The 21,536-nt window shown below is 45.4% G+C and overlaps 1 protein-coding gene across 1 annotated transcript in view; it reads right to left on the reverse strand.

Annotated features, from left to right (window-relative positions):
- The window catches only part of TNR (tenascin R), a 314,626-nt gene that overhangs the window by 34,251 nt on the left and 258,839 nt on the right, over positions 1-21,536 (reverse strand). The window contains exons 6-10 of the mRNA XM_039483709.1: positions 19,116-19,379; positions 16,161-16,276; positions 11,547-11,697; positions 5,093-5,362; positions 2,284-2,469 (exon numbers count right to left, since the gene is read on the reverse strand). Coding sequence (XP_039339643.1) covers positions 2,284-2,469; positions 5,093-5,362; positions 11,547-11,697; positions 16,161-16,276; positions 19,116-19,379 — 987 coding nt within the window. The remainder of the gene's footprint in view (positions 1-2,283; positions 2,470-5,092; positions 5,363-11,546; positions 11,698-16,160; positions 16,277-19,115; positions 19,380-21,536) is intronic.

Raw genomic sequence — 21,536 nt, forward strand, 5'->3', positions numbered from 1 at the left:
TATCCTGGGGCTGACATGGCTACAATACCGGAGCTACCTAGGAACACATTCTTAACACGATCCAGAGTGAAATCTCTTAGCACTGTATAGGAGACTGGTAATGGTGGAAACACCGTTGCAATATGAGGATAATTCTGGCCTCTGCGTTGTGTAAAGGAGATCATCAATATGGGGGAAACACTAACCAGGGCCTTTCAAAGATCTGGATGCCTTCTTTGAAGAGGCTAGAGAGAGACCTGATCCAAGACCCCGAATCTGAACCCCTTTGGGTTTGAAGGGAGATTTGAGTACAGATCCAGTTTCAGTTCTGGCCATCTCAGCTAGAGACGCTAGGTTGGGATTCATAGGAAAGAGTGGATTAACAGGTGACCTTGTGGAAGGAAACATGTTTCTGAGGGGAACAGAAAGCCTAGCTGTTATGAAACTTCTGGTGCTGATATTAAAGGCAAGAACAAAGGGTGCCAGCTAAACCTGGGGAGACGTCATACCCTGCAGAATTCCAGGTGGAATTTCTTTACATGGAACAACTAGAGGAAGACTCTAAGGTACTCAGACCCTTTACTCTCTATATAACCCTTTCAGTTGAATCTATCCGTCACCAACATTGTCCTCAGTATGGGTCTGATCCAAAGCCCGGAAAGGCTCCCATTGATTCCAACAGGCTATGAATCAGGCCCCAACTCCATGTAGAATTTGGGGCCTAAATGACCTTGGCAGCATCGCTTTAGTATAAGGAGTGGACTCACCATGGCAACAACATGGAAAACACCTATAAAGAATTTACAAAGGAATTGGACAAATGAAATAGCCCCGGGGTGAGATGCAATCTCTTCAGTTGCTGAGGTAATGGACTTTTGGTGCTTGCCTCTCTTCACTGTCCATAATTTCCTGTCTTGGAATCATAGACAGAAAATAGATTCTTCATCCAGACTTACCCTCTAGTGCCAGCTTGTGCCTTATGATTTTTACCATTATAAATATATGCATTGTGGGAACACCTAGATGCTCCAGCTGAGATCAGAGGCTCACTGTGCTAAGTGCTGCACAGACACATTGACAAGCCATTCCGCCTCAAAGAGCTAACAATCCAAACAGACAAGACAGACCAAAGGGTCGGGGGAGGAAGTGTTGTTATTCCCTACAATAGACAGATCTAAGATTTTGTTTGGTCTAGTTTTCAGTGTCTCAGGCTCTCCAGAGAGGCCATTTGACACCACCAGCCTGTTCTCTTTAAGCCTGTCGCAGTTCTTCAGCATGTCTCTCAAGCCTTCCTTCTCCACAAATGCATGCCCGGGAAACCCCTTTATTGTGTTTGCTTTAATTGGCTTTACTTGGCAACAGCTCTCAGTGAAATATTTCAGTAACAGATTCTGCTCTTAATTACATAGAGGTAAATCCAGACTGACTCCATGGGGTGGATGATATTCATGTCAAGGGAGTAACAACAGATTTACACCAGTGTAATTGACAGCAGAATTAGGCCCATTTGCAGAACTTACCTTTCACTGCTTGCTTGCAAAGGTAGTAAACGTCTCTGAAGAAAGCTGGCAGGTAAGTTAAGTTAACATGGTTTCATGAGTCTGTGAAGTCTCCTTCTAATCAAATTCTGCTTCTCAAGGCAGTTTCCCTCATGAAATGCAGCAAAAATGACATCTAATATTGTATTTTTCGCACACTTCATTGTCACACTCACTGCTCTAATTGCTTTCCGGCCCTGCAGTCTTTTTTGTGATTAATTCTGTTGTGTTTGCAACTTTCCAACTGAGCAGAGTCTGACCTGGGCTTTCCCAAAAAATCACTCGGTTTGCCCAGAACCAGATGCCACAGACACATGGGGGTTCTAGCTAGACAAGTGCCAGATCACCGGGGTATCCACTAGATAGATGTCAGAGATGCAGGAGGGTACCACGGATACTGCATGGTCTTGTGTGCAGGGCAAGACCTGGCAGAGGTGTGGCTTCACTGCTATTTTTAGCCATGCTTGCTAGATCAAAGCTAGTTCGGGTACGTCTACACGTGCTGCAACACACTTCCTGACTGCTGTGTAGACATACCCTAAGTCTCACCAGTGTCAATCAGGAAACTCCACTGAAGTCAGTGATGGGCGAATCAGGCCCAAGTTGTCTCAAGAGCATCTCAGTACATAGGGAGTGGGATGGAAGAAGCTGTATGTTGCATGGGCTTGGTCTCCCTCCCTGGTCTCCTGAATGGGGCCCAGTGCATGGAGAAAAACAGGCTGCCCAGAATCCATGTAGATCCTGGCATGTCCACAGAGGGATTTACCTGTGAGGGTGGCCCGGGTTGTCAGGCCAGCGTTCCGCGGCACCAGCACCTCGTGGTACTGCTCGCCTGCTAGCGTGCTGTAGACCACCCTGTAGTTCTGCACCTCCGCCTCACTGTTGTCCCACTCCAGTTCCAGGCTGGCCAATGTTCGCAAGCCCACCCGGAGGTTCTTGGGTGCATCGATCTCTATATAAGATAAGAAAACAAATGCAGTTCCATCTGCCAGGACTGCCCCCATCTGCAGCTGAGGAAATGCTTTCATGTGTTGGCAAGGAATCCAAGCTGTGTTATTGTGAGACCATGGTATTCTACCACCCCAGACACTAACCATGATCTAACCTGCAGGGAGGTGCACTTGCTGAGCTGTGTGGCTATCAAGGTATTCATATGATCCCTGTCTCTGTGGTAGCTAGACTCTTACATTAATTCATAGATTTTAAGGTCAGAAGGCTCTATTGTGATCATCTAGTCTGGCCTCCTGCATAGCACAGGCCAGTGAATGGAGATGGACAGTAGAGCATCTCTTTTGTAAAAAGACACCCAATTTTGATTGAAAGAGTTCAGGTGATGGCGAATGCACCACATCCCTCAATAAATTGTTCCAATGATGAATTACCCTCGCTGTGGTTTTTTTTTAAAGCATGTTGAAATTGAATCCACCCAATACCTCAACGAGGTAAGGAATTATTATTATTCCCATTTTACAGATGGGGAAACTGAGGCACAGTAAGGCAAAAAGTCTATGGTGGAGTCAAGATTTGAACCCAGGACTCCTCCTGAGTCCCTTAACCACAAGATCTCATGGCTCACCACAGACTCATAGGCAGGTAAATCCTGCCTTGATAGCATGTCTTGTTGTTTAGCACTGCTACATATTACTGTACATATTGTACCAAATTCTGCCCTCATTTATACTCATGCAACCCTATTCTGATCAACAGGATTGTACAGGTATAGCTGAGGGCAGGATTTGGCCATTTTATATCCAGGGTATAACTACTTTTCGGTTCACAGGTAAAATTATACTCAGTAGATCCCATCTAACTATTTTGTTTTTGGAGGGATTTTTTGATCATAACAGCTCATAGCGATAATACAAGGAAAGGCAAATTCAGCAAACTGATAGCACTGTACATCTCATTCTAAATATATACAGTAGAGACACTACAGTTACTGTCATAGAAGCACTGGTATCCACTGATAATATATATGACAGGTAATTTATAAACCATAAAATAGCACTTTAATATGCTCTCTAGCTTCTCCTTTATGGCACGGTAAATTAAACCTGTTAGCCATGCACAGACTTAGCATTAATTAAAGGTTTACTGACTGGTTAGAGTATTCATATAAAGTATCAAAATAAAATAACCAAATTTTTAACTGTGTCACTTTCAGTTGCTTGATGGCAGATTGTCTCAGGTCGCCCTTCCCCCATCTCCTCTCTCTCAGTTTGAATAGCTATAGATGGGGCCATTTTTTTTTCAAAAAATGGGTGTCTAAAGTTAGGCTCCTAACGCCTCCTTCTTTAGGCATCTAAAGAGGTGCTCTTATTTTCTAAAGTACTTAGCTTCCAGTAGCTTAGTGCTTTTGAAAAATCAGGCGACTTATTTAGGTTCTTAAATGTGGATTTAGGAGTCTAATTTCCATTTTTGCATATCTTGGTTATGGGCTCAAACTACTCTGAAGACCTGAATGTTCTTTGAACTGGCAGGGGCTGGCTCCTATCACTGTAATAACCCAAACCCATGCCCTTGTGGTGTGCTTACATACTACGGGGATGTGGGCTGTACTAAAACATAGGTCTGAACTTTGGGAAAATGCAGCTCTGGATCCAGGCGCACAACGTACACTCATGGAAGTTAATTCCTGTACCTTGTTGCATCTTGCAGCGAATCAATATCTCTGGGTTACAAAGCATTACCTTAATGCAATACTTGCTGGGCAAAAATCAGCATAGCTCCATTGACTTCAATAGAACTACACCGATTTATACCAGCTGAGAATCTAAACCATTGTATTACACTGCAGACCTAGGATTTTTTTCTCCTGCCAAATACATATTGCAAATAGGACAGGCAAACAGATTCTGTCGATAGAAAGAGAGACAAGTACGTACTGTAAAATTCTGATAGATGAGTATATACTGTAGAGGGAAACATACAGAGATACCATACAGATCTGTCAGAGTAGAAAAATCCTTTACCCAAGAAGTATTTACCCTGATACTATGCAGAATCAGAGATTATGCAGTGAGTCAGAGAGTCACAGTACAATTGGCTTATATCGAAGGCTGTCATAAGACAGGTCTCATGGAGCTCAGTGGTGTTGGTTCAGCCGTGCGCATACAGGCAGCAGATGGCAGTGGAGGAGTGAGACGTTGTGTCTGGTCACTGCTCTAGTAAGAGGAGAAGACACTGGGCGTGATCCTGAAGGAAAGAGGCTCTACTCCCGTTATGAGTAGAGGAAGTGCGTTTAGTGTGGCAGCGTCTGTCTGGCAGTCCATTGTGTTAAAGCCAGTTGCCTACCCAGTCTGTCAGTCCATGAACTAGCCAGCTAGCTGGGTGTGTCTGTCAGTCAGGGCATTGGCCTGTTTGTGGGGGCAGTCAGTGAAGGCCCTGATAAGTCTGTCAGAAAGGGAATCAATCTATTTGTGAGGGCAGCTGGGTGTCAGCCTGTGCATCACAGATTCAAGTCAATCTGTTCATCCGTCATCCAGTGAGTCAACCTATTTGTTGTGTGGGTCTCTTGATGGCTGGCTGCGTAGTGGACTAGACTCTAACTAGCCTTTTAAATGGCACCGACGTACCTGTTGTGAAGGTGGTGACAGCAGGGTCACTCTCGTTGGTCCCTCGGACCCCGGAGATAGAGACTTCGTACTGTGAGCCGGGCCTCAGGGCCTGCATCGAGTACTGGCTCAGGGGAGGCTGCAGTCGGAACGTGGTCTTCCCCCCTTCACCATTCACCAGGCCATACTTCAGCAGGATGTAGTCTACTTTAGCTCGGGGCGGGGTCCACTCCACGAAGGCCACCGTGTCTGAAACGTCTCGCACCAGGATTTGGGTTGGCCCATCAATTACTGGACACCAAAGAAGCATGTTAGTTCAGGGAGTTAAACACAGACAGAAAACATGTCAATTGCTTGGCATCTGGCCCTGGGGAAAGAGAGGGCACAGTCTCGCTACATCTGATATTTGAAATGGCCCATCACCACTTTCAACCTAGTATCCGGGCAATAGCAGGAGGACAAAAACTAATGTGAGTTGTGACCCAAGATCCCAGCTCAGGGTCTGTGGATGAGAGAGAGGCCACCAGGCTATGCCATGCTGGCTAGATGAGTTGTTTGTGGCTGCCAAGCAATAGGATGTAGGGGAAGGGGTCTGTTAAAGGGTGGATAGATCTGAATAGATTCTTGGGTTTGGTTCAGGTTTAGGGTGTTCATGGGAACCTTCTTCCGATATGCCAAGATTCATATGGAGTGGGACTAAACCAAGAAGAGTAAGCCATACATCATAGATTCCAAGGCCAGAAGGGACCATTGTGATCATCTAATCTGGCCTCCTGTATAGCAGAGGCCAGAGAACTTCCCTGAAGCAATTCCTGTTTGAACTAAAGCAGATCTTTTAGAAAAAGATTTAAAAATCTATCTTGATTTAAAAATTCCCACAGATGGAGAACCCACCACAACTCTTAGTAAGTTGTTCCAAATATTAATTGCCCTCACTAGTCTGAATTTGTCTAGCTTCAACATATAGCCGTTCTACCTTGTCAGACCTTTTTCTGCTAGGCTGAAGAGTTCTGTTACCCATGTCAGTTATTATAGATTGTGATCAAGTCACCCCTTAAGCTTCTCTTTGTTAAACTAAACAGATTCAACTCCTGTGCAATCTTTCACTATAAGGCAGGTTTTCCAAACATCTAATCATTCTCATGGCTCTTCTCTGAACCTTCTCCAATTTATCAGCATCCTTCTTGAATTGTGGACTCAAGAACTGGACAGTGTTCCAAGAGTGGTCACACCAGTGCCAAATACAGAGAAAATATCATCTCCCTACTCCTACTCAATATTCCCCTGTTTCTACATCCAAGGATCATATTAGCCCCTTTGGCCAACAGTGTTGCATGGGAAGCTCATGTTCAGCTGATTATCCACCATTACCACTAAGTTCTTTTCAGAGTTGCTGCTTTCCAGGATAGAGTCCCCCATTCTGTAAGTAAAGCCTGCATTATTTAGTCCCAGATGTATGATCTTACATTTGGTCATATTAAAATGCATATTCTTTGAGATCCAGATCGCTCTGTATCAATGACCTCTTCTCTTCATTATTTACTGCTTCCCCTATCTTTGTGTCATCTGTAACCTTTACCAGTATGACTTTATGTTTTCTTCCAGGTCTGTAAAAATGTTAAATAGCCTAGGGCCAAGAACTGATCCCTGCAGGACCCTCCTAGAAACATCCAGGCTTAATGATAATTCCCCATTTACAATTACATTTTGGCACCTGTCAGCCAATTTTTAATAATCTGTGGATTTCCAGTGTGCTGAAAATATGAGAAGAGTTGAGAAAACAACTAGCACTTTCAAGAGACTTTTCAAAGCTTGACATTAGTTACAATATCCCAGAGGTTCTACCCATCCTTTACAAAGAGAGAGGAGTTGTAGCCAGATCTCTAGAGCTTGGAATAATTGGGCTTGAACTTTCAAGAGAGAAGGAATACCTCCTGGGATTTCCATTGCTCCCTGTTTGATCTGGAAATCCCACAAGGTTATGTTGACATTTCTACTTCCTCTCTTAGAAGAAATCCAGAAGTGCAGGGACCACATGGAAATAAAAAATAATCTAAAGAAAAAAGTTATCCGGTGAAAAGTTTGGGTTCAAATTCTGGGTTGATGCTGTTTGATTCTAGCTGCTCAGGAGCCAAGCATCTCTGTATTGTTCATGTACTGTAGCAGCATTAACATGCAGTGCCTGCTGCACAGCCAGTTCTGAGACTTTTTTTCTACCTGGGGATCTGAGATCTATAATTCAGGTTCATATTGTATGGGGGCTTGTTTGTTTGTTAGTTTTACTAGTGACAGCCTAAATTGTATTCTGTAATTAGTACTAAATGTGCTGGCCTTTTAAGCCAGGGTTTAGTTAGTGCAAAGCAAATGTGGTATTTTTTTTAAGTGAATTTTCTATGTTGGACAGGTTTCATTGGATAATAAACATATGCTGAATATCTAGATCTTCAGAGGGGGCTGAGGTGTTGGGGTGATCTAAGAGGTTTCTACACACACAGTTTTTCTAAAATAGCTCTTCCTGATTAACTGCAAATGTGGATGCTCTTATTCCAGAACAGGGAATCTTATTCCAAATTAGTTTAGTGGATTAAGATTGTCGGTGTTATATTAATGGGGCAATGCCTCCAAGTCCTGCATGGTTTTCTGCTTAGGTGGATAGACTAATTATTGGCTAAAAAAATCAACAGTTTTCAGCCATGGAAATTGCTGTTGCTACTGCAGAAAATGCTGAGCTTGCATTTTTGGCTTGGATTTTCAAAGCTGCCTAAGAGGGTTAGGTTCCCAAACCTCAATGAAATTCAATGGGATTTGGGCATCTAGCTCCCTTATGCAGCTTTGAAAATACCAGCCTCCATGTGAACATGTAACATGGGAGTGTTAATGGACTGTAACCTGGTCAGCAGTCTGTCTCGAATCTGGTGAATTCCTTGTGACCAGAGCTGGGCAAAACTTCAGCGAAGAAAGTTTGAACTACACCGGTTCCAGCCACACCAACTGGGGTTTCTGAAAGGTTGGTGCGCCTGGACTGCACAATGGCTTTGAGTGGAAAATCCTGTTTCTGCTCAAAACAAGAAAAGTTTTGGATGTTTCAGCTGAGCTTCACGCTGAGATTTTGGGTTCATTGCAACTTAAAACCAAATGGATGGGGTTCCACCCTCCCATAAACCAAAACAGAACAGAAAGGCTCACATTAGAGATGGTCAACCAAATCTCCAGATTCAGAAATCTCTGAAGCTTTAAGAGCAGTCATATCCAGATCCAGACTCTGTGGCTGACTCCTCTCTGTATAATGGGCCAAGCCAAACCAACCCCCAGATTTAAACCCCCACATGCTGGGAAAGCTGGGATCCAGCAGCTTGAATCCATCTCTTTGCAGTTGGAGCCTATCAAGAACCACATATTGTTGAGTTCGAGGAGGGGATTGTGGGGTGAAATTCTGTGGCTTGTGTTTTGCCAGAGGCCCTTCTGGCCTGAAGATTTATGAATCTACTAATCTACTTTGCACGATCCCTTATGAACTGAAAGCACTGTGAGTTTGAGGCTGCTCTATGTGTAACAGCTTCACTAGTTAGGGGAATGAAAACATTTAGTCATGACCAGTAGGTGTCTCTGTTAAGCCATGTTACTCAAGCAGCTGCCAAACACACAAACAAAGCAATAGGAAAGAATTTGTGTTTATTTGCGGAGATCAAGTAGACTAACATCTGCAGGAAGATGATAGATTCTCTCCTCTAATGTTAGAAAGACCCTCCTGTGCTGACTGTAGAGACCTCTCCGTTATACTGTGCTTTTTAGGATAACTTTCCTAGGAGCCCTTCAGTCTCCAGCTCCATTAAAGCCCGAGTCAGCAACCTCATTAGAACACGTCTCTTTGTAACCTTCACAGAGCTGTTTAAATGTGTGTTTCTGTTTGTAAATGTTGTGGCCAGAGGGAGCTATCTGACTGGCTTGGAAGGATTCAGAGTGAGAACTTAGATATGTGCTTTGCCCAGTGTTACCTTTGACTCAGCAATGAAAGGGTTAATTGGCTCTCCGTGTACACACCTGGAGACTCTAATCTCGTCTGTTTGTGGGGGAAACTGGTGGGCTTGTGACTGGCATAAAAAATTGGTTCTGAAGAGACCTGAGTCTATCAATGTGAAGCTGGGAATGACGATTATCTGTTCTGTTCACTCCCTCTGGGGCACCTGGCATTGGCCACTGTCGGAAGATGAGATGGTGGGCTAGAGGGACCTTTGGTCTGACCCAATATGGCCGTTCTTATGTTCAGCACCTCCCAGGATTTGGATCTTAACGTGTTATCTGGGTGTGCTGGTGGTCTACACTGGTACAAGCGCTTTTGGGGAACTGGGAACACTCCAACCTCAGAAATGTGCCTAAGGTGAGATCACTAGAGGGGGGAAACTTACTTGGACAGAACAATAATTGATCTGAGCCTTCACTTAGAACCCAAACTGGTCCTTGTTTGAGCTCAGTTAACATTTCTCCATGTTTTCCCTACACGAGCATCAGGCCAGGAGTGGGGGGAATTGTATCTAGCTAGCAGGGCCGGCACCAGACCCCAGCGCGCCAAGCGCGTGCTTGGGGCGGCATGCCGTGGGGGGCGCTCTGCCGGTCCTGGAAGGGTGGCAGGCGGCTCCGGTGGATCTCCCGCAGGAGTGCCTGCAGAGGGCCTGCTGGTCCCGCGGCTCTGGTGGACCTCCCGCAGGCGTGCCTGCGGATGCTCCACTGGAGCCGTGGGACCAGCGGACCCTCCGCAGGCACGTCTGCAGGAGGTCCACCAGAGCCGCGGGACCGGCGACCGCCAGAGCGCCCCCCGCAGCGTGCCGCCATGCTTGGGGTGGCGAAATTCCTAGAGCCGCCCCTGCTAGCTAGGGTCAGATAGTTATCCCAGTCTGTAAGTTTGTTCCTACATGGGTCCTGGAGCTTTGAGCCCAGGAACTACAGTTCCCAGGATGCACTGGGGAGTCTGGGGGAGAAAGGAGAAGGAAAGGAAGCATGTGAGTTCTATGCAACAGTGAGGGGAATTAATTTTCCCTTTGCTGTTATCAAGCTCACTGAGTCTTCCACAAAGGGGTTTAGGTACAAAAGAAGTGTCAAAATACTGGGAGAGGGGCTGTTCTTGCAGTGCTTCTGCACCCAGTTTGCAGCCCACATGGAATTGGATCGTTCACTTAAGCCCCCAGATTTCTGGCCATTTGTTTAACCCAAATCATCATTCAGTTTAGAAGTTCATCCATCTTTAGTGTGTCTTTGAGACTGAAATTGTACAGCTCAGTCAGGTGTTATTAGCATAACTGGGCCTGTGCCACAGAATTTGCATTTGTGTCTGACTTTCCCCCAAGTTCAAAGTGGGAGGATTTGACTCTGATGTTCCAGTCCAGAGCTGTCATTAATTATTACTTTCCTTGCAGAAATGATGTAGACCGAAGTAATCCCTGGTGTAAGTCAATGGTGTTACTCCATGGGTGAATTTGCCCTCTGAGTTTATCTAGCAGAGAGTAAATCCAGTGTTGCAAGTTACCCTTGATAAGGAGGGTGTATTTGGATAAAATGATCAGAATCCTCACCTGACCCTCCAAGCAAACCCAAACCTGCATCTTTTCAGAGGTTAAAAACGTTTCAGTTTTAAGCCAATGGAGCTACACTGATTTACACCAGCTGGGGATTTGGCCCATAGTTTGACTGTATTGTTGGTGAAAGATGTATGAACAAAACCCTGGGGACTGAATTCTTCTTGTTAACCAGGGAACTAGTACAACATTGGCAGCAGAAATGTAACCCACACCCCCCACCCCCCCCCCATCATGCCCCCATGCTCTGTCTGACTCACACCTAATGGTGAGCAGACCAGGCCCAGTGCCCTGGGCGCGTGTGTGTGGGTGGGGTGGGCGGGCGCGCGCTGCGCCTCGGAGCGGGGCGGGGCGGGGGCGTGGACTCCGCGCACGTGTCAGAGAGGAGTCCTGGTCCGTGGCGTGGTGGACCTCCCGCAGGCGTGCCTGCGGATGCTCCACCGGAGCCACGGGACCAGCGGACCCTCCGCAGGCACGTCTGCAGGAGGTCTACCGGAGCCGCGGGACCGGCGACTGCCAGAGCGCCCCCCAGCGGTGTGCCGCCGTGCTTGGGGCGGCAAAATTCCTAGAGCCGCCCCTGATGGTGAGAGGGGAGTTCAGTCTCCAGGGCCTATTCATTCCTTGGTTCCTCTGATGAAACTGCCAATTAATGCCAATTGTGTTGGTGTTTTCTGTGATATGAACGCACATCCGCTGGGATCTGTATTGAGACCAGCACCTCATTTCACTTGGCTCGAATGATCCCAACTCTCAGGTGATACCAGCCTTCAGCCTGTGCCGAACTGGATTAGATCTGACCTGCTGATCTGGAGGTGAAAGGATAGCTACACAAGACTGGGACCATGCCCTGTTCTGGGTCTGGAAAGACAGAGCATGCCCGAGGGCTAAAGGATGGAGTCACTCACAGGTGGAGATGCTGTCGGAGGTTGGGGGGCTCCTGGCTTGCTCCTTGAGGGCTACCACATTGACGATGTATTCTTCCCCAGGCTTCAGTCCTGTCTGGTTAAAAGTGGTGACACTGCTAGGAAGCTGTGCGATGACTCCACCTTCGTTGTTCTAGGGAGATTAAAAAAGAAATCCGCACAAAAAGTTGGGGAGGGGGGAGTCTGAAACTGGTAACGTATTAAAAGGATGTAGTAGTTGGAGAAGATAATGGGGTTAGATGCCAGGTCAACATGGCCCCAAATATAGAGGATCAACAATCACTGGGGACAATGTACCCACCTGGGGAAAACTTACATACTCCCTGCATGTCTGTTTCATAAGTGACCCTTATTCACAGTAGTGACATCTTACTCATTCAATTATTCCCATTGTTTTCAATGGGCCTGAAGGTCTGGGGCAGTGCTCATAAATGTGCATAAGGGCTGTACAGTCCGTCCAAAAGATATTACATGCCTCAGGATGGGCGGACTCTTTTGCCAAGTGTCCCAATGCCCCCGCGCAGCCAGCAGTGGCTCACAGAGTCAGATGCAGCTCATGCCGCTCACCCCTCAGTTGTTGCTTCCAGATGGCTGGTGGGCAGACAGCATTTTTCTCAATTCCCGTTTTTATCTAGTGTGCATATGTGTGCATGTTCAAGCTGGTAGATCGACTCCACATGAGAACAGGCAGTGAAAAGGGTCCAGGATTCAGTCCTCTCTCTTTGCTGGCACTTCTCGGCTGCCAGGAGTCTCTTGTGGTTTATATATAGCTATGAAACTGCAAGGCCTTTGTTTTTGGCACAATGCTTTTGAAGTATCTCTATTAAGTCTTTATACTCCATGTATTTCCTCTGGAAAACATAAGTCTTTAAGCAACTGTAAATGTCACCTTTCCTGCCAGTGTTAGCCAAATGAAACTTTTCTTGTCATTGTCTTCACTAATAATATACTAAGCAAATCTTTGCACATAGATTTCCATTCACAGTCTTCCTTTTCTCATGAAACTAGAAATCTTCCACTTTACCCCTAAATTGCCGTTTTACCTTTTCTAATATTCTTTTCTTTTTTTTAACCTCTTTGTGGCTTTGTCGTTTTCTCTTAGCTCTGTTGTTTTGCAGAGCCGTTCCCACTATTGCTGCAAGTCTCATTGTGTTTTTTCCTTTCACACAGAGCCACCATATATATGCCATCTGAAATCACTTTTATTTTATATTATGGAGCAACAGCAACAAGAAAGACCAGAATTAAAGTCTCCTTACAAGAGCACAGGGGATCTATCTCTATAGCAGTCTGCAGGGATTGTGAGAACAAAAGAGTTGCTGTCTCACACAGAGTCCTTAGAAATATGAGGTACAGTGCGCAGAAAGAAATGGTATCCTACTTTCATAGCCACATAAACCACAGCTTTAAAGTTAATGTGATATTACTGCTGTTGCTTATATTTACTTTTCACTCTTGATGCTGTTTGTTTAAATGTTTGCATTTCTTTCCACTAAACAATGAAAATAGCTGGTCAGTTTCATTTTAGTTATAGTCAGTGTCTAGTCGCTTTGCACTTTCAATGGCAGTGCAATGCTGTGATGTTTTGGAGGGAAATATTACTATTTGGAATGTTTTAAAATACCTTGGAAATGTTTCTGTTGGTTTTAGGATTTTAAGAATTGAGTTTTACAAAATTTAAAGTTGGGATACATTTGACCTGAAAAGTTCACTTGAAATTTACAGATAATGCATTTAGGCTGAGATTTTCAAAGCCACTGGAGGGACTTGCCTGTCTTTATTAATCACACACCGCAGCGTGATTATTATTTCTCCTATCATGTAGAGCACCACTGTTTATAAAATTCAGATGCCTCGCAAACTTTTTCTACTGTACCTGTCCTGTTTCATTCCAAGGTGTTACTTGTACCTGTACAGTAACTCCTCACTTAACGTCCTCCCACTTAACGTTGTTTCAAAGCTACGTCGCTGCTCTATTAGGGAACATACTTGTTTAAAGTTGTGCAATGCTCCCTTATAACGTTGTTTGGCTGATTTTACAAGGGAGCATTGCACAAGTTCCTCTTCTCCACCTCCTCCCTCTCCCTTCCTCCCTCCCGGTGCGTAGGACTTTCTGGGGGGGAGGCAGCAAGTGGGGAAGCTCTCGCCCACCCCCACCCCCGGCAGGCAGGGCCACCTGGAACGCAGGGGCTTTAGGGCCCTGGGCTAAGGGGGTCATGGGGCCCTGGCCTGCAGCTCTAAAGCCCCTTTTGGAATGCGGCCCTGCGAGCACGGGCTGGAGGACTCAGGAGGAGCAGGGGCAGCCGTGCAGCCAGCGGCCGGAGAGAAGCGGCGCTTTCCCCTTCAAAGGGCCACTTCTCTCTGGCCTGTGGGGGCGGGCAGCTCCCAGAATCACGGCTCCCAGAATCGCGGCCATGGGGGTGGTGCCGCGCTGAGCAGAGCCACCTGCACACCCCCTGCACCAAATAGGAGCTGCCCCAGGTAATTGCTCTGTACCTCCTCCCTGCCCCAGCCCTGAGCCTCCTCCTGTACCCCCACCCTGAGCGCCCTCCTGCACCCTAACTCCCTCCCAGACCCTGCACTCCCAGCCCTGAGCCCCAGGGGTAAGCCAGGGGCACCTCCTTACCACCGTACAGTACTGTACTGTATATAATGCCTTTTGTCTGCCCCCCCCAAATGTCCTTGGAACCTAAACCCCCGCATTTACATTAAATCTTATGGGAAAATTGGATTTGTTTAACTTAAAGTTGTATTTTTCAGGAACATAACTACAATGTTAAGTGAGGAGTTACTGTAGCTGCTTGGGAAAATTAAACTGCGTTTGTATAATGTGGACTAAGGTCTAATAGGAAAATGGTGGCCAGTGGTTTGTCTTTCTTGTGCAGGCCGAAATAAAATGTCACAGATTGCATTGGATTGTGACATAATTACGTTTGTGGCTCCACCTCATGATGTCAAGTTAAGATGTCAAGGACTACTTGTGGCATCAAGTCTGGATGCATTGCGACCCTGCACTGTCATGCCTGAGACAAACAAGGGACTATTTCCTTGGGACATGGGACAGAGCCATGAACATTAGGACTGTGCAGTGACTTTAGGGAGGGATGGTGATCTTCACAAACAATTGGGTGAGACAGCCAAGTGCACTTCTGAGACTCTGTTTCTCCATCTTAAAATGGATATCCTAGCATTCATGTCAATCCTTATGTTGTAATGATTGATTCACTAGTGTTTGTAGATATGCGAGTTTAGTTCACTTAAGATTCTGGTAGTGTTTCCATTAGAATTTCTTATTTTTTAGTGGTTTTGATTTTGAATGAAAATTTCCTCTGGGTTTATAAATGCAATACATGAACTGCGACTCATAAGATAATTTTGCTTTTGTGTGTGTACACATAAAATTACAAAAATATCCATCCAGTCCTTCTGGAAACCAAAGTTAGAAAAAAAAGTTGTTTTTGTCAATTTCTGCTCATCTTTATTTTGTTTTTGTACTGGTTCTGATTGTATGTTTTCACACCTCCAGGGGCCCAGTTCTGCAGTTCTTTATTTCACAGAACCTTTGTTTACTTCAGTGGGAGTTTTTCCTGAGTCAAGGCAATATAATTGAGCTCTTCATCCACATTTCTTTTATTGTAAGATGTGTAGGATATGCTTGTAGAGAGGTGCCAGATACAATTTTAGCTGTAGTTCCATACAAGTGGTACAATAACTGAGAATAAATATTAAATATAGCATCAATGACAACTTTATTGTTGTTTTGTCTATGCAGATAAAATGTTTGAAATTTAGGGCAACAGTTTCAGCCCTCAACCTTCATTTTTGCAAGCACAAATTGTATCTGTTCTATAATTGTAGTTACAATTTTGCAGCCAGAATTACTTGTAATTGTGATTTAGGCTGCTTGGTGTCTGAGAGCTACTAAGTGCTCAATACTTCTGAAAATCAAGCCACATATTTGGGTGGCTAAAAATGGATTGAGGTGCCTAGCTTTAGACACCCAAGCAGGTTTCTATAATAAGTTTTTAGAGATGGTGATCAAATGCCTCATTTTCACACTGATAAGTTAGAACAGATGAATCGATTGCTGAATTGTTCTGAAAAGTCTGATCAAAGTCAGGGCAAGAGGGATGGAGAAAGAAAATAGAATGGAGAAAAGAAAGAGAGAAAGGTGTGAGAAAGGAGATGAAAGGAAAGAGGAAGGGAAGAGAGCAAGAGGACAGATAGAGGAAGAGAGGGAATGAGAGCTAGAGGACCCATTTGTTTATATGGTAAATGTAGGATCTTTTTAATGGGATTTCCTCTATAGGGATGCACACCCTTAAACCAAGGATCGATGGAAAATACTGTTCAGTGCAGAGCTGAAATTAATTGATCCAGATTGTGACCTGGTGTTTTAGTGCTTAATTTTGGGTGGGTGGGCGGGGGCAGAGTAGGGGTTTGTTCCGATGGTGTTTACCCAGCTCTGCACTGTGCCCTGTTCTCTGTGTGACTGATCCTTTAAACAGGGACCTATTATTGTGACTATACCACAGAGCTGACTTTGGGTGGCCAGCAGTGGCAGGGCAGAGGCGTGGCAGTCCCCGTTGTCGTTACCTTGGGGATGAAGCTGATCTCCCAGCCGTCAAAAGAGAAAGAGAAGGGCTCCCACTGCACCTCCACGGTGGTCTCTGTGATAGTCTTGAACTGCAGCCCTTGTGGAGTGGAGAGATCTGGAATGCAGCAATGTGGATCACATTAGCTAGGCTGTGTCTCTGTTCCTGCTTTAATGACACAGCGTTAGGCACAGGACACCCTACATCCCTGACAGCTTAGTTCTCCTTTGACTATGTGCATCTAGGAGGGAACAGGCTGCATAAACGCGACTGCTAGTGTCAAAGGGGACGGGGGTCGTCATGAAGTAGGTACTGACAGCTGTTGGAATGAGTTTCCAGTGGAAAATGCCCTTTCCCCCCCTCAAAATCAAACTTTTTTGTGGGAAAATTTTCATTTTTGTTGAAAAATGTTAGTTACATTGGAAAAATCCAAACGATTGGTGCCCTGTCTTCCTGGCTGGAAGGATCTTGTCAGTATCCCTTTCCCCTGGGAGCCACAGCCAGGGTGATAGGGAGATGGGAAATCTGACAGCGGCGGAGGTGGAGAGTTGGGGCACTCCACCTCTGTCAGCCTGTCTGGAAGACTCTTGTCCATTTCAGGTTCTCCCTGCAGGCAGAAAGTGAAATTGACATGGGCCTCCAGGAGGGAAGATGAGCAGCTGAAAAATTCCATTTTGGTTCTGCCAGAATGGATTTTTCTGGAATTTCTGCCCTGTGAAAAATGTTGAGGTTTCTCCTTTTCATCCTGATTTTTTTCCAATTCCTTAAAATTTTCCTTGGATTGAAATTCCATGTTCCAGACAGCTCTACTGTGAGCAATGTCCTCTCTCCTCTGCATTCATGATGGCAGCATGTGACAGTCAGTCAGGAAGAGGAAGAATCATTTCCAGAATCAATTTAATAGAGAGAGAAATTAAGTGGGATTATTTTAACCCCCCAAAAAAGACCCTGTTCCCTGTGTCAAATGGAAACTCAGTGATGAGAGGAGAAAGCACTGTTGAAAGTGAAAAAGGGGCAGTTTTAATGCTTTTAATGAGCCATCTTCACACCCAGACACATTTCTAATAACACCGTGGATATTATCAAGGCCACGTGTCTGATATGTCTGTGACAGAGAGGAAGAATGTTCCAGTGGGTAGGGTGCTTGCCTGGAATTTGGGAGACCTAGGTTCTGTTTTTTGCTCTGACATAGATTCCCTCTGTGACCTAGGCCAAGTCACTTAGTCTCTCTGTGCCTCGGCTTCCCCTCTGTACAATGGGAAAATGGAGCTAATGGTATGTGTCCTTTCCTAATTCACAGGGCTGCTGTGAGGAGAAACACACTGATGATTGTGAGGTGCTCAGCTATTATGGTAATAAAGGCCATAGAAGTACCTCAAATCGCTAAAGCTGTGTAAGGAAAGGCCTTATGTAGGAGGTTGGGAGGGGGCAGTGCTTCAGGGGATAAGTTTGGATAAGCTTTTGAGAATTAAGAACATAATAATGACCATGGTGGGTCAGACCAATATCTAGCCCAGTATCCTGTCATCTGACAGTGGCCGATGCCAGATGCTTCAGAGGGAATGAACGGAACAGGGCGATTATTGAGTGATCCATCCCCTGTCGTCCAGTCCCAGCTTCTAGCAGATGGAGGTTTAGGGAAATCCAGAGTGTGGGGTTGCATCCCTGGCCATCTTGGCTAATAGTCATTGATGGACCTGTCCTCCATGAATTGTAGGAGTGTACTCAAAATGAATCTGAACTCCTGACATTCACTTCTCATTATTCAATCCTAGAGATGGACTGAACCAAAATCACAGACCAACTGTTGGGGATGTAGGTGTGATTTTTTGATGCTCAGGTCTGTCTCTATTATAAAACAGATTTCAAGGAAAATAAACAAGAAAAGGCATCCATGCATCAGGTGCAGCCTTGTATGAGAGATAGCCTTGTACCCTGCATGTTTGTGAGGTTTAGGGGAAAACTACATTTAGGGCAATCTTAGACCAGAATTTTAGTTCCTTTCGACAGCATTATATGCTTGATCCAAACCCCACTGAAATCAATGGAAAGATGCCCATTAACTTTGATGGGTTTTGGATCAGGTTCTGTATTAGCAAAGGCATCACTGGCATTCATTCCACAAGAGCACTATGTCAATAACAGTCAGCTTTAATTCAGGAAGAGTTCTGTATGGGGTTAGCTTTATTTCAGAGATGTCCTGGTGCCACCAAAGCATTATTTTACAAGCAGCAGAGCTGGTTGGAAAATGTCCCCTCCCCCAAGGAAAATTTTAACTTTTCAGCAAAAAAATGGAAAGCTGAAAATTTTCAGATGTAAACTTTCAGTTTTAAAAAGGAAAATTTGATTTGGAAATGCTGTGGAGGTGCTAAATGGGAGTTATATTTCTAGCATGTTGTGTCCCCATTCTCCTCTATGGGCCAAGTTTCCCTGTTGGACTACATCTCCCATGATGCACCACAATCCTCCCATCTTACTGAGCCACCACCCGTGTGCATCCTGGGAGTTGCCGGCCATGGAACAGCATGAGAGATGCAATGTGGCTAGGGAATCCAGTCCTGGAGGAGAATGGGGGCAGGAGGTGCTGTGACAGTATTTCCTAATAGAAATATTTTTGGTTTTGGTCAAAACTTGAAAGCTTTTTGGTTTTCAAGTGTTCAAGTTTTTGACAAAATTGTACATTTTCTATGGAAAGTGGACACTTTTTTGTGAAAAAAAATTAGTTTTGTCAAAAACCCACTTTTCTGTTGAAAAACAGTTTTGATGGAAAAATTTCAACCAGCCTTAAACAAGCAATTTTAAATGATGGCAACCATGTACCAGAAACTGTATTAGACTGGGAAAGCTGTCTATCTGACAGATAGCTGTCTATCTGACAGTCTATATGAGACTACTCTTCTTTCTATTACTTCTGGCCAATAGGGATAAAATTATACGGTGGAGAAGCAATACTTACGGGTAGTCACCTTGGTAGTGATGGGGACGCTAAGGATGTCGCTGATGACAGCGTAGATGCTGATGTTATATGTTTGGCTCGGCTCCAGCTCCTTAATGTTGACCGCGCTCCAGTCCCCGGGCACCCGTTGCTGGAGCTGAAGGCCCCCCGGCACCACTGGCTGGTAGGAGATCACATATTCTGTCACTGCCATTGGCCCATCCCATTCCAGGTCAATGGACCTGTCACTGATCCCAGCCACTCGCAGATCCTCGGGTGGGGCAACTAAAGGGAGAGGTGATAGACAGGGAGTGTCAGAGAGTGCATGGCTTATCCATCCTCCATCTTGCTACTTCGGGCATGATGTTCTTCTTGGTCTAGGGACTAGGATCACATTTAGAATTGGAATGAGGTGTGATATGGTCTCTCCTGAAGCTTTTCATCCATTCCTTGTAGGGGGCTAGTCAATATTTATCTGTGGTGTGGACATGGTATTAGGCTGGGAGCCTGGAGGCCCCATTCTAATTCCAGTTCTGCTTCACCTTTCTGTGCCTCTTTCCTTCCACTCCTTTCTGTCATGACCTGTGGCTCTTAAACCTGGGTCTGTAGGCTCCAATCCTCCACCCAGTGGGTTCCTGGCATCAGCACGAACTGGGACTTCTTGAAGACCAGCTCACATAGAAGGTGTGACATTTCATTCCATATTATTTAAGAAAATATCCTTATGATATGAATATGACATAACTGAGATATACTTTATGCCAGATAGGTCTTGTAAGATATCATTGGAAAGGTTATAATTTACTGAATGTGATTATCCAATTTGTATGCCTGTATCATTTATGTATCTGAGTTAGGAATATTGACTATGTATCTGTATTTCAACTATGCTACTTTGGGTGACACCCACTGCTAACACTTCGGGTACAACAATGATAAAGCCAGACAGGGTGGATGGCCCATCAGTGTGGACAATGGACTGTGAAAAGGGTTGGCCTTCCTGTGGACTCTCCATACTCCATACACTCTCCATAATTTCTCCATACACTGACTCATGGACACTGTGATACTACAGAGTCAGGTGGTCTTGTCACCTGATACTAAACCTGACTTGGAACTTCTTTTAACTTTCCACTGGGAGGGACAGGGGGTCAAGTTTGGGAGACAAAGGATTCCCACCTTATGTAAATTCTATTTAAAGGTGGGGAGGAAGGCAAACAGGGCTCCTCCTCTCCATGACCTGTCTGCCCAAGAAGAAAGACTGCTAAAGCCACCTCAAGGCAAGGAGAGAGTCCAGACTGAGAGAGGGGTCCAGTCTGAAAAGGAATATAACTGGAACGCTGAACCACAGACACTTTGCAACCTGCCTAAAATAACATTTAGGGTGAGACTTTACATTTGGTAACCTGTTTCTTAAGTATATTGAGCTTAGCTTGCGTGTTTTGCTTTATTTGGTCAGTAATCTGCTTTGTTCTGTCTGTTCTCTCTTATGTTCACCTAAAATTCACCTTTTGTAGTTAATAAACTTATTTCTTATTTATAATATAACCCAGTTTATGTAATTTCTAACTGTGGGGGGAGAGGGGAGAGAGAAGTTGTGCACATCTCTCTCCGCATTGAGGGAGGAGGGTGAATTTCATAAAACCTCTGGGTTTGTCCCCCTTAAAGGGAGTGGGCACCAGAGTGTTGGGGCGAGCCCTAAGGCTGAATCTTTCCAAAGTGGATCTCTGTCTCTCTGTGCAGCTGGGTGTGGCCCTGCCTGTGTGCTTGTCTGGAAGAGGCTTGTGAGCCTAACCCAGCAAGGCCAGGTAAAGGAGACCCAGGATGGCAGAATAGGCTGATTCAGTGGCATCCCAGTACATCAGGTGACATCCCAAAGAGCCAACACCTGTCACAGAAGGCTCTACCCCCATTGGTGGAACATGAAAGCTTCTGATTGGCCTGCCCTCTCTACTTATGACAGAAGGAGGAACAGGAAGTCATCTGTACAGCTGGGTTCCACTCTGCTTGGGACTGATCATCCAGTGCTATCTGTTCTTGTCTCTTGACCATGACTTCCTTGTTGCCTGAATCGGCTTGATTCCTGGTATCTGACTCTTGGTTCCTGATCTCGGCTCCTGACCTTCTGGTTCTGAACCCCGGCTGGCAGGGTGACCTGGCCCCCTGTCCTATGCTAACCACTAGGCATGGCTGCCTACGTGCCAGCCCTGACACTTTGTCTGCCTTCTCAATTCAGTCTCTTCAGGGAAGGGGCTGTATGTGGCTGTCCAATGTGTAGTGCAACAGGGACCCAATCTTGGTGGGACCCCATTGGTCCTGCAAATAATCAATACTAGTCCTGCACAACGGGAATGTTGTTCAGTAAACAAAAGTCAGTGGGACACTGTGTGTGTGTATGTGTGTGTGTGTGTGTGTGTGTGTGTGAATGAGGGGGAGGGTGTT

Source organism: Mauremys reevesii, linkage group 8 (assembly GCF_016161935.1).
Source record: "Mauremys reevesii isolate NIE-2019 linkage group 8, ASM1616193v1, whole genome shotgun sequence".
Taxonomy (NCBI): Eukaryota; Metazoa; Chordata; order Testudines; family Geoemydidae; genus Mauremys; species Mauremys reevesii.